Below are 19,655 nucleotides of genomic sequence, written 5' to 3'. Positions count from 1 at the left end.
GAGAGAGATTCACCCATTCATTCTGGAGATGGGAAACAACTCTGCCATACAAACTGAGCTCCACTGGGAACCGCTTATCTGTAATGGCCCCGGTACTGACCACCACAGTACAAGGTGTGATAATCCGTAAGATGTCATAATTGCCGGGCATTATGTGGAGGCCCAAGCGGCCACGCAAAATGATGTTTGCCTTCTTTCTAATGCATCAGCAGTGTGGGACATGGTGCTTGGCAAGTTTTTTTTGCTAGTCACGAACTGAATCTCAAAATGTTGAAATTCACACGAAACCATGAATTTCAGGAAAGTCAACTTGAACTCGATCTCTGTGGATTGATTCGCTCAGCTCAAATGGTGACTTAAAAAAACATTCAAGCAAAATTGATGCTTCCTCCTTTCTGAACCTTGCCGGGTGTCCAACTGTAATAAGTTGCAGGGGTACCTTTTTTTTTCTTTATTACTTGTTTGAGCTAAAATTACATATTATTGGAAATAACTTGAATTTTTATTTTCATGGCCCAATAAATGAAATTCTTTAAGACATCCATAGGTTAATTTCTGGAGGGGTATAGCTTACGAAATTGAGTAATTTTTGGGAGATTTGCACTGAACTTGTACCTACAGCTACATTTTGCAGTCTGCCATGTGCCTAAACAGTAGTCCAGAATCACATATGGGGTATTGCTGTTCTCAGGAGAAATTGGACAACAAAAGTGGGTTTGCTTTTTTTCTTATCCATTGTGAAAATGTAATTTAATTAATTTTTTTAAATAATCTTTTACTATAGGTCAGATCTCACCTCTAACGTGGTGCCGAGGCTCCCCTAGTTATACAGAGTAGGAGAGCTGTAACCTGACGGCTCCTCTCTCTCTTGCGCCAAACAAGTAGCACTTCCCACTGCTGCCTCCGGCCGAACTGGGGGAAATTACGGAGTCCAGATGTTGACTGGTAGCTCACAGCAACTTCCTGTTAATAAGGACAGCTTTTGTATGGGTAGATTTGTGGTCTGTGTTCCCATTTGTGTGCCAGTTTTTTATAAATTATCCGTAATGTACTGGAGACTGCTAAAAGCCTTACTAGATCAATAGAAGATAAACATGACCCCCTTCTCATTAACTGAGCGCTTATAGGTTAAATACAACATTAAGAGGGTTATCTGAGATTATTTTATTTTTTTCTCATGGGTTAAGAATATATAGGCAGGCAGTTGCTAACTAGCTGCCTGCACTGATCTATCTTTGCCGGTACTGATCTTTGCCGGCACAGAGTGATCTTAGACCGCTTCTGCCGGCGATTTTGCGGCTTCATTTGACCTCATGTCATCCCAACAGCTCAACCTCTTCCGGGCTGCTCTGTTGACAGGGAATCACAGCCGACACCATGCTGATTGACAGCCGCACTTAGGTAGCGGGGACCCGGCTATCAATCAGCAAAACATCGGAACTTACACCCCATCAACATATCAGAGTAGAAGAGAAGCAGCTGTTCTGTCTACATGATGTCATCGGAAGCCGCTGAATCACCATTGGGAGCGGTCTGTGACCATTCTGAGCCAGCAGAGATCGGAAGGGTGTTAACAACTCCTGTCTGTTACTTTTTAGGTCCATAAGAAAAAAAAAATAGTCCCAGACAACCCCTTTAATCAGGACTTCACATGGCTCACACTACACACTAGGATGTTTTACATCAGCAATGGAGCCAGAGAAGATGCAAGAGCCTTTCATGGAGACCACCAGATGGACATGGCAAGCCACCTTCTTATAGAGTGTCTGGTGTCACCAGGTCAAAAGTGGCCATTTCTTGCTCTATTATTCCTTCTCTTCCCCTAAGTATTCAATTTTTTTTTTAAATCTGCCATATGATTCCAGAGAAATTGGTCATTTAGGCTGATCTGAAAAATTGCCTTGTGACTCACATCCCTTTAGTAAAGAGCAAAAAAAAATTTCACTAAATAAAAGGAACCATAGCCCCGACTCATCTAGACAGGCGTTTTTCTTGAAGAAGGGAAGTCTTGGATTGAGATGCTCCGGGTTCTTTAGGAGGCTCACACCTATTACTGAATTAGGAGCGTCGGACAAGTGGCGTGTGCCTCCTTGCATCTCGCCACAAATCTTACTCCAGAAATATTTTTGGAGTAAGGAACACCACAGCTCATCATGAATTAGAAGAGCTGTGGCGTCTCACCCCCGTCCCACCTAAGCTACGCCAAAATGGTGTGAAAATGCAAAAGTCACAAAGTTTTTGTACAACTCGAATACAATTGCAAATGTTCAAAGTTTTTTACGTCGGTTTTCTGATGTAAATTTTTGATGAAGTAGGTAAAAAGAAAAGGTAATAAAGTAAAAGAGAGAATAAAATAAGGGCAGAAAGTGCCCACTTTTGACGTGGTGACAGATCTATTCTAGACGCATGTATTTTTGACTCAACAACATTTAGCAATTTAGTTTTTTTGGAACGTGACTTTGGACTGTTTGACTTCTACAGCCTCTGTGTATCACTATACATGGCAAACAGTAGAATGAGTTGGCAGTGAATCCATCAGAGAGCTTGCCTGACTCCAGAGTTTGTAACTTCTACAGTGGGGTCTTTGGTTAGTTGAGTTCAGTAACCAATGTGATAGATTTTAGAGATGAAGGGAAGATTGAAGACCGGTCTGTACTTAGCAGTGCAGTTCTGGTCCAGGGATGGCTTTTTAAGTAAAGGGGTTGTGATAGCATGTTTAAATGAGGAGGGAAAGATACCTGAAGAAAGAGAGAGGTTAAATATTTTAGTAAGGTGAGTGGTGACCACCAGTGGGAGAGACTGCAGGAGATGTGAAGGAATGGGGTCACTATTGCAGGTTGTAGGTCGAGAAGAAATGAGGAGCTGGGTAACTTCTTCTTCTGTAACAGGCTCAAAGATGGCTAGTGAGCTTGAAGTGCGGCAGGGACGGGGATCCAGGCACTGAGGAGATTGGGCTGAGGTGTCCTGATGGATGTGGCTGATTTTGTATAGGAAGTAAGTGGCCAGATCCTCCCCGTTGAAGTTGGTGATGGGGGCCTGTGCTTTAGGTTTCAGGAGGGAGTTTAAGGTTTCAAAAAGTCGTTTTGGATTGTTGGACAGTGAAGTGATGAGGGTGGTGAAGTAGGATTGTTTGGCCAGATGAAGGGCAGAGTTATAGGTTTTGAGCATGAATTTATAGTGGATGAAGTCCTCTGCTAAAAGAGATTTTCTCCACTGACGCTCAGCACACCTTGAGCAACGCTGAAGAAAGTGTGTTTGCGTTGTGTACCAGGGCTGCCGTTGTCTGTGTCGGGTCTTTCTACGTGTAGAAGGTGCTGCTTCATCTAGGGCACTCTTCAGTGTATTATTGTAGTGTGACAATGCTAAGTCTGGACAGGAGAGGGAGGAGATGGGGGCTAAAGATGTGTGGAGATTGCCCATAAGCTGCTGGGTATTAATGGTACGTGTATTCCTATAAGTGTGGTAAGTGGGGGTGTCCCGGGTGAGGAGACAGTTCTTGACAGAGAAGGAAAGGAAAGAAGGTTGTGGTCTGAGAGCAGGAGAGGGGAGTTAGTAAAGTCATGCAGCGAGCAGAGAAGGGAGAAGACCAGGTTCTCCCTCTATCTTAAACTAAATCTCTCTAAGGGTATGTGCACACGATGCAGAAATGCTCAGGATTTTTTCCTGAGCGTTTCTGCATCTCCCTGGCAGGAAAAAACGCATGCGGATTGTACATGCATTTTCCTGCCAGGGACATGCGGATGTGAAGCGGTCTTCACTTTCATTTCCGCATGCGGGTTGACAAGCGCTTCCCAAGCGATTTTAGCATCACTTGGAAAGTGCTTGTCAACTTCACACTATATAAATCCATGCAACCGGCATGGATTTATATAGTGTGTGAATGTCAAAAAATAAAAAAATAAATATATACTACCCTCCGATGGCCCCCGGTGTCCTGCTTCCCTCCGTCCCGGCTGCCGGCAGTGTAAGACTGAAGGACCTGCCGACGTCAGCGTCATGTGACCCGTCACATGACTCTGACGTCAGCGTAGGTCCTTCATTCAACCGCGAAGTGCCCGGGAAGCCAGGAGGACGCAGCGCGGGACAACGGAAGGTGAGTATATATATATATTTTTTATTTTATTCTTTTTTTTTTAATGGTACCTCGGTCTGGATGAGAGTCCTCTCATCCACACCCGGGTACCATCTGCACATTAGAACGCATGGAATGCGCATCTACATATACAGTGATGCGGATTCCATGCGTTCTAATGCAAGTCAATGGTGGCGAAAAAGCAGCGTTTCCGCAAAATTAATGGACATGCTGCAGATTTTTGATCGCAGCGTTTACGCTGCGGAAAAATCCGCATCATGGGCACAGTACATGCGGATTTCCATTGGGGAACATTGCTGCCCTTCTACCATGCATTTTTAATGCGTTTCCGCAGCTGCAGAAACGCCGCGGAAACGCATTAAAAACGCATCGTGTGCACACAGCCTAAAACTGAACTTCTTGTGTTTCTCCCCTCTACTAACCCAACTCTACCTAACATCGAAATGAACTCCCAAGCAGCACGCCCGCTGCCTTGGGGTCATATTCGACACTAACGTTTCCTTTACTCCCTATATCCGATCACTCACTCGCTCTTGTCACCTGCATCTTAAAAACATCTCCAGAATCCGCCCTTTTCTCACCTTTGAAACTGCTAAAACTCTGACTGTCACTCTTATTCACTCTCATCTGGACTACTGCAACTCTCTACTGATCGGTCTCCATCTTACCAAACGTCCTCCTCTCCAATGCGTCCTGAATGCGGCAGCCAGGGTCGTATTTCTGTCCAGCCGCTTCACCGATGCCTCCATCTTGTGCCAGTCTTTACACTGGTTGCCCATTCGCTACAGGGTTCAATATAAACTCAACGCTCTCACCCACAAAGCTCTCCACAGTTCTGCACCACATTATATCTCCTCTCTCATCTCTGCCTATCTCCCTACACGTGCCCTCCATTCTACAAATGACCTAAGACTAACATCCCCCGTAATCCGAACCTCGCACCTCCGTCCCCAAGACTTCTCTCGTGCTGCGCCATTACTCTGGAATGCACTACCCCAGGCGATCCGACCGATGCCTAGCCCTTATGTCTTCAAGCGCGCTTTAAAAGCCCATCTCTTTAAACAAGCTTACCACCTCAACTACTCAGTAAACTAACTTTCCCCTGTTCCCTCCTTCTAAATATCATTCAGAATCTGTTCCCTCCTATTCATCTGTCTCCACATCCTCCATGCACAAGATAACGGCACTCGGTACTTGAGTATTGCACTTAAACATACTGGCTGATGACCGGATCATACAGCTTTATATGAAAATCCCTATTTATTATAATTGCCTGACCTGAAATAACAAGCACTTTTCACCTATTGTGTCCCCCCATTTCCTTGTAGAATGAAAGCTTGCGAGCAGGGACCTCACTCCTAATGTAACTGTTAAACTTTCTTACCTTGTATTGAATTTATTGTATGTACATGTCCCCGCTTAATTGTAAAGTGCTGCGGAATATGTTGGCGCTATATAAATAAAATCATGATTTATTATTATAGATTAATCTTCAACATTCCCATGCTCTGCATTTCTATATGTAACCCATAATAGGCTTCCTTACTGTGACTCAGAATCTGAATAAATTAATCTTCTGCTTAGTACAGGAAGGTTCAAGTCCAAGGATTAAGGGTTATGTCATGATCCTGCTGAAGCCTCAACTGCAAAGTTAAAAATGCTGCATGATCTTGAAATGACCATCTGGCTCCCGTACGGTTTTTATTTTTCTGGAAGTTGATATGAAAGTCAGAATTCTACTTATCTGAGATAAAAACCGTAAGATACAATTACAAAAAAAGTAAAAAAAAAAAGGGTCTATGGAGCACATTAATAGACCCAAAGGACAACATGTGTATAGTGGAATCAAACAAATAAAATGTACATGACCTCAACTCGAAGACTTTGTACAACTTCATAAAAAAATGTTTCATTTTCTTCCTAAATGCAAAGTTAAGCAACTTTCTCTGTAGTCTTTATTAAAAATGTTCTACTATTTTGCTGCTGCAAATTTTCTGTAAATTATTTATCTAGCTGACAGCTGGCAAAACTGGCACAAATAAGAGCAGGATAGAAGTTGTACTGATATATGAGCTAATGAAGACTACAGTATCCTGAATATACTCAGAACTGACATCCAGCCTGAATTACTGGGAGAGACACTCCCACACGAGAAAAATCTGAAACTTGAATCAGACTGCAAACTGTATATCTGAGAGTCTGAAAACGGATAAAGGAAGGAAGATTTAGCACATTTTAACACATGAAAAAATATTTTTTTTCATCTTAAAGGTTCTAATAATGGGTGATTTTTCATTTTGTGCTTTCGCTTTTTCCTACCATTCTTCCAGGCGTCAAAACGTTTTTAAAATTTTTCCGTAAACATATCTATATGAGGGCTTGATTTTATACAGGACAAGTTGTAGCTTTGAGTGACACTGTTCACATTAACAGAGTACTGAAGAAAAAAATTCTGAGAGGGGTGAAAAAAAAATCACATTTCCGTCATTGTTTATTAGAATTCTGAGACTCGCAACTCAATTTTTTCTTGCTGTCTATGATATTTACCATATGGGTTAATGTTATATTTTCATGGATCGAACTTTCACAGTGACGCTTAATATGTCTTGACTTTTTTTTGTTTTTGAGAACTGCAGTGACTGAAAAAATGCAAATCTGGCATTTTGATTTTTGTTTTCAATGTTTAGCATATGTTTTAAATAATTGTATATTTTGATAGACATCTTTTATGGGCGTGGTTATACCAATTAGGATTAATATTTTTTTTTTATTATTTTATTTTAAAACTGGGAAACGGTTTTACATTTAAATATATATATTTTTTTACCTTATTTTGTAGGCCTTTTAGCTAAGCTTCAGAGGTGCCAAGTCGGTGGTGACAGGAAGTTTAAGCAGGTCCCCAGCTGCCATGATGCACCCATCTGTTTCCCGTGATCAAGTCGCAAAGGGACGATGGGTGCAGTGAGCATATGTATCAGCAATCGTGTGATTAAAATGCCACTGTCAGTGATTGATACCGATTACCGCTGTTTTGAGCAGATGCTGGCTATGTATTACAGCCGGCATCTGCCCTGTATGGAACAGGCTCAGCTCCTGAGCCCACTCCATACATGTGCACCCTTAATGTCTGCGCGGTTCAGTCTTGGAGTGGCCAAACATTTAAGTACTTTCCAATCTACTTTTCCCTCTATCCTATCTCTTCACCTCTTATCTGCTTTATAAAACCAGAGAAGGGCGGAGATAGATGGAAAACAAGTAGGTGGTAAGGTGCATTGAACATTTTGGCCTTGCCATGAAGCACTGAGTGCCTGTACTTGGTTAAAACAGTTCTTCTGTGCTGACAGAGCCCTTTAACCCTAGAACGCATACCTGGGGCCTCGCAGGCCTGCCAGGGTTACTTGTTTTCTATTTTCTGCAAGATTACTTTAGTTAGAATTTTGAAACTCTCGGTATTCCTCAGGTATATAGTTGTTAGTAATTTCTAGTTGTTCATATATTTTTATGTTATAGGCATTTCGGTAAAACAACTCTTTTTTGGGACTACCCCATATTCACATACCTGGGGCCTTTTAGGCCTGTACTTGGTTTACATGTGATCCTCAGTCTTTTTGTCTGTACTGTTACTTAGAAGGAAACCATATCGCTTCAGGAAGAAATAAAACATGGAAAAATATAACAAAAGAGGAACTATATGGTTATATTGCCCTTACTCTTCTAGCACGGTGTACAAAATCGTACGATGTTCCAATCAGAGAATTATTTCTGAACTCTTTTTCAGATCCACACTACAAAGCTACAATGTCAGTCAATAGATTTTAGAATATTCGGAGAAGCCTTCGTTTTGATAAGAGAACTCGTCCTGTGAGGTTGGAAACAGATAAATTAGCCCCTATTAGCTACATCTGGAATCTTTTCATCAAAAACTGTACAAAGCTTTACCATTCTAATGACAATGTGACAGTGTATGAGCAACTTCTTGCCTTTAGGGGACGTTGCAAATTCATTCAGTACATGCCCAGTAAACCTGCCAAGTATGGCATAAAAATTTTCTGGATGTGTGATTCTACAAGCTATTATGGCATGAATGGTCTGATTTACTGTGGCAAAGAAGCTGATGCTCCAGTCCAGAAAGACCTATCTTCTGACATAGTAAAAAAAACTTGCAGTATCAATTTTCAATTCTGGAAAAATATAACAATGGACAACTACTTTACCAATCTGGAACTGGGCAAATTTTTGCTTCAGAAAAAACTGACACTTGTTGGTACTATGAGGCCAAACCGCCGCGAAATTCCTCCAATCATGAAGCACAATCCCAAGCGACCACTTTATGAGAATGTCTTTGGTTTCTGCAATCAAGCGACAATGGTATCTTATAAAGCAAAGAAAGAAAAATCCGTGATATTACTGAGTACAATGCATCATGATGGAAGTATTGACACCGATGACAGGAAACAGAAACCTGAAATCATACTGTATTATAATAAAATAAAAGGAGGTGTGGACAAGATGGATGAAATGATTGGAGAGTATTCGTGCAAGAGGCAGACAAAACATTGGCCTGTAGTCATTTTTTATAATATCCTTGATGTGTCAGCCCTCAATAGCTATATTGTTTATAGTGAAACTCATCCAAAATTCCATGCCAACAGGAAGGACAAGAGACGTCTATTCTTGACGGAACTTTGCTATGAACTTTTGATGCCTACCATGATGGAGCGAAGCAACACGAAATGCTTGCCAAGGCAAATTACGGAAGCTATGATCCGATGTGGTATACATTTTCAGGAACATCCAGAGCCAAGAGAAAAAAAAAGAAAGCGCTCTAATATTTGTCCAGCAAAGAAGGAAAGGAAATCTGAGGGATTCTGTACTACTTGTGGACAAAATGTCTGCAAGGAACATTCTTCCAAAAAAATAATATGTGAAAATTGTTGGGGTAATCAGTAAAGTTGAAAAGGAAAGTTTTTGAAAAGAAATATTCCTGCACCATGTTTACTACAACTTTTATATAAAAAACTTTTAGACAAAAAAATCATTATATATATATAAAGAATTATATAGAATGCATATATTGGGCATTTTAAGCCGGTGTAATTACTTTTTTTTGTTTTATGCACATAATTATAATGTTTTGAAATATTCACATCTCAAATAAACTTTGAAAAGTATTTCTATTTGAGTTACTCCATGTTATTTGCACACAGGCCTAAAAGGCCCCAGGTATGTGAAAGTGTAGATTTCTATGGTTGCACGTTCTAGGGTTAAGGAACCACGTCATCGCTGCCATTGCTATTCATTATCGTTTGCTCCTCCAGCCCTTCTGCTCGTCGTCTATGGGGCAATACATTGATTTCTATTTTTGTAATCCATTATTGTGCCCCTCTCCTTCAATGGAGATGTAAAGAGTACCTATCACCAGTCTGGGGCGCCCATTTTATTTAAGAGTGGGCAGCCTTAGATTGGTACATTTTCTAAATAACTCAAAAAAGGTCCGTAATGTCCTTTATGTCACCCTAAAGGATCTGCCTTTCTAGCAAAAGTCAGATCCAAACTTCCGGGTTGTGGGTTTCCAGCATGCAAAGTGGGATACCTCAACCTTCCGTGGTTGTCCTCGTTGTGAAAGAGTGAGATATCGCTCTTTTCCTCAACCGAGTCCTTCTGTGTGCTTTATTAAGCTGTTACTGAATCATTCTAATAATCTAACTGCTCAGTGACAGCTTAGTAAAGTACGTGACAACGCTCGGTTGGTGCAAAGAGCAAGATCTCCGGAAGGACAGCCATGGAGGGTTGTGGTATCCAGCTCTTCATGCCAAGATTCCACAATCTGGAAGTTTGGGCCTGAAGTATGGTCCTTTAAGGTGACATTAGGGAGATTTGAGACCTCTGTTTTTCATAGATGACATTTTGAAATAGCCATCTGCGGCTGCCCACTCTTTTCTTAAATAAAAATGGCAGCCTCAGACGGGAGATTGGGGCACGATAAGTGACCACCTACTCCACCTTCTTTCAACGATCAAACATTCACAGACATAAAAGTTTAAATACCCCATCCACGACCACATTTTCCAATTCAAAAATAAGGAAATAAATTCTAAATAAACATATTTTGTATCAGAGCCTCCATTAAAGTTTGAATATTAAAATATAAAATTAATGAATCCATCTTGCCATGCAAATAACAAGTCCTTAACCCCTTTCTGACATTTGTGGTAATAGTATGTCCTTGTGCCCTGGGCATATTGGGCCAGGCACATACTATTACGCAGAATGTGATTGCGTCCGCACACAAGCGGTGCGGGGCGATCGCCGCCGGGTGTCAGCTGATTCTCACAGCTGACACCCGGTGCTATGTGCTAAGAGCGGTCCTGCACCGCTCCCGGAACATTAACCCCCGAAATGCTGTGATCGAAGTCGATCGCAGCATTCCGGTGGCAAGGGGAGGTAAGCGCTGCATACTTACCTCTTCTCCGGTGTCCCGCGTTTTCTGTGCTGAGTACTGGTGGTCGTCATGGCGACCCAATGTCGTCATGACAACATCCGGGTCCCCAGACAGCAGAAAGTAGAGTAGATCGTGCTCAGTGCACGGTCTAACTAACTTGTGTGTGCAGGGCTGCAGCCTGCATAGCATAGAGATGCTCCTGCACCATTTCTATGATATGCAAGCAATCTGGGTTAAAAAAAAGTCCCATAGTGGGACAAAGTATAAAAGTTAAAAAAAAAGATTCAGAAAGTGAAAAAAAAATTATAAAAATATGTAAAAAAAAAAGAAAAAATAATCCAAAAGAAATCAAAATATACTGTACCCATAAATAAATATTATTATGAAAAAACCCAAAACAATAAAAGTACACATATTTTTGGTATCGCCCCACTTTTCAGTTTTTAATTTGTTAAAAAGTTTAAAATATCCAATAAATTTCGTTCCACTTCACGATTGTGTCCCACTTGTTGATTCTTCCCAAAAAATTAGAATTTTATATCTTTATGTTTGAAGCCAGAAATGTGGCAAAAGGTAGAAAAGTTCAAGGGGGCCAAATACTTTCACAATGCACTGTAAATACGCCACTTCAATGTGTCTGGTAGAGGGTTACTCCCTTCTCCCCAATGGCCACATCAAGCGCGATTGTGTATCGAAGTATCGGGAGTTTGGTTGCCTGATCTCAGTCGAGTGGGAGTGTGACTCAAGCTATCAACCCCTTGGAGCAAATTTTTGTTTTTGCGATTTACTTTTTTCATCCTCTTCTTTGAAAAGCTATAACATTATTTATTTTTCATTTAGATAGCCATATGAGGGCTTTACTTTTGCAAGAGTTGTAGTTTTATATGACACCATTTATTCTTACGATACAATGTACAGGAAAATGGGAGAAAAAATTCCAAGTGCTGCGAAATGGTGAAAAAATGCAATTCTGCCTTTTGTTTTCTTAAGTTTATTGTGTGGTTGTTCTGAGACCCCCTAACTCGTATTTTTCCATCAACTGAGCTGTGCGGGGACTTGTTTTTTGCGGGTGAAGTTAACATTTTTATGTACATTATTTTGAGGTACATACCAAATTTTTATCACTTTATTTTGTCGAGATGCAGCGAACGAAAAAATGCAATACTGACATATCAATTTACCGTACAGATTAAATAAATTTCTATATTAACAAATTGGACTTTTATGGACATTGCAATACCAAGTATTTATTTTTCTGACAGTGATCAGAACTTGGCTCAGATTGCAGCCTTTAGTGTCAGATTTTGGCTGTGTAACACAGCCGGCATCTGTTGAGTATGGTGCGGGCTCAGCTCCTGAGCCCGATCCATAATCCTGCATCTAACATGTCCTGTATGTGTATGGTTGATGTTGTTAAAGGGTTTAAAGTGTATGGCCACTTTTAAGCTGGCCATACACATTGGATGTATCGCAGCCAAACCTGCCGATTTCTTTCATCTAACGTGTATGGGGCTTTGCCACTCTCCCTCAATGGAATAAATTAAGAAAAATCATCCTAGAATTTCTGTTTTTCATCTTTTCATACAAATTGCATGAGATGAATAAAAGTAAAATAGGAACCACATGACCTAAGTGAACAAAAAAGATAATGAAAATACCGGTAACAAGAACACCGCAACTGTTATGTAATAAAGAAGAAATATCACATAAAACGACTGGCAACGCGACTAATGTAATAAACAGTTACGGTTATAACAAGATGAAATGACAAAGAAAAGCCTTTGACATGATGGCACATACAGAAAGAGTAAAACAGCGCAGATTTTGACCTAAGTATTCCTATGCCTTTGCTAAGCCTTCACAAAACTGGGACACTGCATTTGGGAGCTTATTTTTTTTTTATCAGGGAATTATAATACATTTAGGCCCTCGAAGCAAAGCGTGCATTACAAAATGTTATCTTTCATGGAAATGAAATGATCTTTCTCATGACCTATGGTATAAATATACTGAAGAACATTTACTAGTGGACCATTATGAGATCAACATACGCCCGAAATATTTTGTTATTTCTGAAAACTAGCACAATAGTCAAAAAACGTACAATGTTGAAATAGTGTGAAATATAGGTTGCGTATGGTTCATAAAATGATGGATGGATAAATGAATGGATGGATAGAAGAATGGATGGATATGGAATGAATGAATATCGGATGGATGAATATGGGGTGGATGGATGAATATGGGGTGGATGGATGGATATGGGGTGGATGGATGGATATGGGATGGATGGATATGGGATGAATGGATTAATATAGATGGATGGATGGACATGGGGTGGATGGATGATATGGGGTGGATGGATGGATTAATATAGATGATGGATGGATATGGCATGGATGGATATGGGATGGATATGGGATGGATATGGGATAGATGGATAGATAGATATGGGATGGATAACTAGATATATAGATATGGGATGGATAGACAGATAAATATGAAATGGATATTTAGATAGATATGGGATAGATAGATCAATAATAGATTGGAGATGGAATAGATAGATAGATAGATAGATAGATAGATAGATAGATAGGGGATGGATAGATAGATATGGGGTGGATGGTAAATAGTTAGATAGATATGGGATAGATAACTAGATAGATATGGGATAGATAGATAGATAGATAAATAGATAGATAGATAGATAGATGATAGATATGGGATGGATGGTAAATAGATAGATAGATATGGGATAGATAACTATATAGATATGGAGTGGATAGACAGATAGACAGATAGATCGATAGATCGATATGGGATAGATAGATATATAGATAAATATGAGATAGATAGATAGATAAATATGAGATAGATAGATAGATAGATAAATGGATAGATACTGTAGATAGATAGATAGATAGATAGATAGATAGATAAATGGATAGATACTGTAGATAGATAGATAGATAGATAAATGGATAGATACTGTAGATAGATAGATAGATAGATAGATAGATAGATAGATAGATAGATAATAGATAGATAGATAGATAGATAGATAGATAGATAGATAGATAGCTATATGGCTAGATAAATAGATAATAAACAGATAGATAGATATGGGATGGATAGATACAAGGTAAGTTGAAACACAGATAAGACTTTGATAATAAATAGATCAATAACTAATTAAAGACTTTAAATTTTTAAACGTTTACGAAATTAATTTTTTTGGGAAAAGATTTAGTTCGTTCGATATCACATATATAAAATTCCACAAGGATAGATTTAATATTGTGAACAACATTGGACTATACAAAATAAAAAAAAAGCATTGAGTTATTTTTCTTTTCTTCTCATTTCTCCTCATCAACAATTTATTTATTACTCGTTACTTATGTAGCTCTCACATAATCCTTAGCACTGTACATTTGTTTTCCTAATTTTTAAACATAATAAGCTGTTAAAATAGCTAGAAAAAGTCAACCTTACAAAGTGCAATTGGAAAAAAAAAGCGTAAAACACAAAGGATCACTTTTATAAAAGTATAATATAAAATAAAAAAGCAAATTACAAACTAGACAGTGTAAATGTTGATCTTACCTAGTTGGAGAGTCAGGGGCACAATAACTAATTGGAATATCCACGATAAGCAGGTCATGTTAAAAAAAAATTGTAATAATTTAAGTCTTTTTTTCTCCTCCTTTAAGATATAGAAGAAATTTAAGAGCCCGATTCGTCTTCTCCAAAAACTTAGCAGCTTTCACGACTCTTGCTTATCTGTTTGTCGATTCTACGCGAAGAAAAACTGGACGGTTTTGAAACGTAATAGGGGAAAACAACACAACAGCTGCTAAATCTCAATGGAATAAACCATTCTCTCCTGCCGTTGCCCTCCAGCTTTAATAAGCAACGCAACCTAAAGCCGATTAACCCATTCATGCATGAGGACTTAGCAACACATCCCTAGGCACAACATGGCAAGTGTGTAAACCTGAAAACTAATGTCTACCTTTATGATGAATACAGTAAAAGAAATCAAAATATGCGTGAATTGTTCATTCCTAGTGAGAAGTTGTACTAACCGGGGGCAGAAAGATGTTCCTATCTCCTCCAATTCAATCAAGTATATAAGATACATGACTAATATGGCCTTTCATTAATTAGGGAATAAAAACATTTCAGTGACACCCTCTTAGAAAAGACTACAGATAAAAGTGTGAAGAGTAGGTAACAAGACGTTCATTTGCCACTGAGCCACATGAAGGTGGAAGCCACAAAGGTTTATTTGCTAACCAGCTAAAGCCACAAGTCACAAAGGTTTATTTGCCATCAAGCCACATGAATCCAGAAGCCACAAAGGTTCACCTGCTTCTGAGCCAATTGAAGCTGAAAGTCATAAAGGTGTATTTGCCACTGAGCCACATGAATCTGGAAGTTACAAAGATCAAAGTGTACTAAGCCAAAAGAAACCGGAAGTCACAAAGGTTTATTTGCCATGAGCCAAATGAATCCAGAAGCCACAAAGGTTTATTTGTCACAGAGACAAATTAATCTAGAAGCCACAAAGGTTCATTTGCTACAGAGTCACATAAAGCCAGAAGCCACAAAGGTTCATTTGCCACAGAGTCACATAAAGACGGAAGCAACAAAGGTTAATTTGCCACAGAGTCACACAAAGCAGGAAGCAACAAAGGTTCATTTGCCACAGAGTCACATAAAGCTAGAAGCCCCAAAGGGTCATTTGCCACAGAGTCACATAAAGCCAGATGTCACAAAGGTTGATTTGCCACTGAGCCCCATGTAGCCAGAAGTCTCAAGGATTCACGTGAACTGAGCCAAATGAAGTCGGAAGTCAAACAGGTTTCTTTGCCACTGAGCCAAATGAAGCCTGAAGCCAAAAAAGGTTTATCTTACACGAAGCCACATAATAATAATCTTCATTTATATAGCGCCAACATATTCTGCAGCGCTTTACAATTCAGAAGTTCATATACAACAGTCATAAGTAACATAGTTAAAGATAATACAATAATTAAAGCAAAAATGATGACAACTCTTCTCGTAAGAGCTCACAATCTACAATGAGGTGGGGGTGACATAAATCCAGAAGCCTCAAATGTTAATTTGCCACTGAGTCACATAAAGCCAGAAGCCAAAAAGCTTTACATGTCACCGAAACCCATGAAACTGGAAAAAAAAATGTTGATTTACAACAAAACCTTGTGAATTTGCAATAACGTTGAGATGTATAAACAATGGTGCAGGGAATAATTAGAGCAGTTGACCGTAGCAACTAATCAGGATGGTTGCCATAAGTACAAACTCCAATCTTTCTTTTAACTACTTTTGATACATCTCCAAATGTTATTGGAAAGTAATCTAATAATTACTCACATTCCTTCCAAGTGTCCGGTCATGGGAAGGTCCCATATAACGAACTTCACTCAAGGCTTATAAAAATGTTGCTTAATAGGGCTGTTTTTAGAGGCTGTCTGGGCAGATCAGGACATGGCATCATTACTGATTGATTTTTAATTTTTGCTCTTTTTTTTCCCTCCTTCCGAGAGCCATAACTTTTTTTTTTTAGTTTTCCATCGATATAGCTGCATGAGGGCTTGTTTTTTTTTTGTGGGCACCATTCACTTGCTGTGTACGGGCTCATGCAGACGTCCATGCAAATTGGTCCGAGCACGGACCGCTAATGCACGGACTTGCCGAGGGTCTCCCGACCGGATCATGTCAGCTTCATGTATTTCTATGAGACTGTCACGCTTGGAGAGCCGCAGCCAGTCCATGCACTGTTGTCCGTCATTGGACAAAAATCCATGGATGTCTGAACGAGTCCTAAAGGCTTGTTTTTTATGGCGAGCTGACGTTTCTGTTGATACTTTGGCTGGGCTTCACAGGAGTACCAAGATAGCGTTGAAGGGAAACTTTAGCAGGCCTTCATGGTGGCAACCCATCAGAACCTTGCAATCAAGTAGCATGGATCCCGATAGGCACCTGAAGCAGTCCACTTTCAGGATCATGTGCTTTAAAAACTGTCAGAGATTGACAGAGGTATCTGTGGGTGCTAGCTCCGGTCGCTGCTGTAGAGTCCTCACATTCATTGAGAGAAGCTCATAGAGCATAGTAAAAAAAACAAAACAAAGGGCATCTCTGAAGGGAAACTCTATAAGGAGCAAAGATTTCCAACTTTTGAAGGTCCACCAAAAAAACAAGTATGTGCAATATTTGACCAAACGTGAGTGGACAATTGACCACCACAATCATATCATCTTGTGTCCTGTATATGATACATGTATGTTGATATCAAGCATTTGCAGTTATAAGAGTGACCTCTTTTCTGGGAAGGCTTTCCACAAGATTTTTGATTGTTTCATAGGGAATTATTGTCATTTAGACAAGACAGCATTTGTGAGTTCAGGCGGTGAGGAGAAAGTCTGGTCTACAAGCAGACTTCCAATTCAAAGATGTTGGATGGACGGGTTGATCTCAGGCTTCTGTGCAGTCATGAGTTTCTCCATACCAACCTCATCAAACCATGTCTTTAGGACGTTCACGCTTTGTGCACAGGGGCACAGTCATTCTTTTAAACAAGATTGGACCTTCACCAAACTGTCGCCAAAAATCTGGATGTAAAATTTGTCTTTGCACACATTTAACCGTTCCCTTCAATGAAAATGAAGCACCAAACCCATTATCCTCATCCACCATTTTTACAATAGGCACTTCACTGGTTCTCCAAGAATGCTTAGTGGCATTGAGCTTCACCCAACTTCAGCAGCTTGGCATCGTGCATGGTTGAATATAGGCTTGTGTACAGCTGCTTGACCATGGAAACCCATAACATGAAGCTCCTGATGCTCAATTTTTGTGCTGATGTCACTTTCAGAGGCATTTATGAATTCTACAATGACCGATACAACAGATGATAGGGGACATTTTTTGCTACACACCCCTCAGCAAAAACAAATTGCTAAGTACATAGTGAGGAGAGGGATGGATCCATAGAACAGATGTAAATGGGTCTCTTCCGCTACTAGTTGACATCACCACATACATATAACCACTTTGGACAGTAAGATATTTTTGCCCTAATTTCCTTTCCATTAAAATCCTTGGATGATTGTGGCTGGTATGATGGCACAATGGCTAATACTCCTATAATATACTTGCCAACTCCTCTGGAATGTTCAGGAGGGTCTCCGAAAAAAGGAAAATCTCCAGGACTCCCAGAAGATTTGGCAAATCTCTTGGACAATGATGAAACCTCCAGGAAACAAGTGCTTCTGGAAGGTTTTCTTGCATATGATGTCAGAGTGCTCCATTATCAGATGGAGTCCTGGCACTTGATCACATATTTGGGCCAGGGAACAAGGTGTGGAGGCAGTGTTAGGATTCCTGTTCTCCTTCTACAGTTTGACCACTAGTGGCTGCTATTGTTCACCTTAATAATTGTGCTGCAATTCCCCTCTTTACCACATCACTGGAGGTTGCTGCTGTGTTCTGCAATTGCTCTTTACCAAGATGGCAGATTCTGAACCTGTGGAATTCATCTTTTTTCCTGTTTTGGCCTACTTAAAGCCGCATGGATCTTTTACTTATTGCTTGAGTATTTTGTCTAGCTGTTAGCCTAGTTTCCAGCTCCTGGACTGTCTTACCCAGACTGTTCTCACCTATTTACAGAATGTTTCCTACAACTTCTCTGCTAATTCCAAGAACTTCTACTACTGCTTGCTGTTCCTGCTTGTGCTCCTTCGGATTCCAGTTTGTGCTCCTGCTTGATTCCAGAAGCGCTACGCCAGTATTATAACAGGCAGTGGAGTAACATGGGTTGAAAGGGAGACAGTTGCCCCAGATGCCAAAGTCTAGGTCAAGGTCAAAATTTTACCCTCCCTCACTGTCAAGTGATTGGCAGCTGTAAGCGCCACTTCTTCTTGGAGTGGAGCACTGAGTGCTTATGCAGAGTGCAACAGATGATATGAATTTGTTATTGGCTGCTGTGCTCTGCATAGGCAGGGACTGAAATGACAAAGCCCAGCATAATGAAGTGAGCTTTGTCTTCCCGGTCACGGCATACTATACCTTTCTATTTTTTTTTTCATTTTTAGCAAAAAGCAGAAAAAAAACTTGGAGGTCAAAGTGTAAACTACTGTATAATGACATCAGTATATGTCACAAATTACCATACATATGCCCAGGGAATAAGAGGCTCAATACTAGACTGGTAGAAGGGAGTACTAACCGTTCACAGGCTAGGGGGAGCAAAATAGTTGCCTTGCTCCAGACATTGGCAACCCGCCACTCTGTGGAGGGAAGTCGTATTTAAAAAGGAGGCATGTTTATGGGCAAATAAATGTTGCTGACGCACTTCTGTAGGCAGCAGAACCTGAAGTAGCGGCTGCAAAGATTGCCCAGCATTATTATTATTTATTATTATAGCGCCATTTATTCCATGGCGCTTTACATGTGATAGGGATATACATAGCAAAAACATTTACATAATCTTAACAAAACGAGTCAGCGACTGGTACAGGAGGAGCGAGGACCCTGCCCGCGAGGGCTCACAGTCTACAAGGGATGGGTGAGGATACAGTAGGTGAGGGTAGAGGAGGTCATGCAGTAATGTGGTGGAGCGGTGGTTACTGCAGGTTGTAGGCTTGTCGGAAGAGGTAGGTCTTCAGGTTTCTTTTGAAGGCTTCCATGGTAGGCGAGAGTCTGATGTGTTGGGGTACAGAGTTCCAGAGTAGGGGCGATGCACGGGAGAAATCTTTTATGCGATTGTGGGAAGAGGAGATAAGAGGGGAGTAGAGAAGGAGATCTTGTGAGGATCGGAGGTTGAGTGCAGGTAAGTACCGGGAGACTAGGTCACAGATATATGGAGGAGACAGGTTGTGGATGGCTTTGTATGCCGTGGTTAGGGTTTTGAACTGGATTCTCTGGGCAATGGGGAGCCAGTGAAGGGATTGACAGAGGGGGGAGGCCGGGGAATAGCGGGGGGACAGGTGGATTAGTCGAGCAGCAGAGTTTAGGATAGATTGGAGGGGCGCAAGAGTGTTGGAAGGGAGGCCACAGAGCAGGAGGTTGCAGTAGTCGAGGCGGGAGATG

The 19,655-nt window shown here is 40.5% G+C and overlaps 1 protein-coding gene across 1 annotated transcript in view; it reads right to left on the bottom strand.

Moving 5' to 3' along the window:
- The window catches only part of NRN1L (neuritin 1 like), a 66,775-nt gene extending 52,182 nt beyond the window's left edge, over positions 1-14,593 (bottom strand). The window contains exon 1 of the mRNA XM_073659609.1: positions 14,145-14,593. Coding sequence (XP_073515710.1) covers positions 14,145-14,202 — 58 coding nt within the window. The 5' untranslated portion in view covers positions 14,203-14,593. The remainder of the gene's footprint in view (positions 1-14,144) is intronic.
- Positions 14,594-19,655: the final 5,062 nt, after the last annotated feature.

Source organism: Phyllobates terribilis, unplaced genomic scaffold (assembly GCF_046119375.1).
Source record: "Phyllobates terribilis strain yellow unplaced genomic scaffold, ASM4611937v1 Scaffold_13__5_contigs__length_258822181, whole genome shotgun sequence".
Taxonomy (NCBI): Eukaryota; Metazoa; Chordata; class Amphibia; order Anura; family Dendrobatidae; genus Phyllobates; species Phyllobates terribilis.
This window is presented reverse-complemented; position numbering and strand designations above follow the sequence as displayed.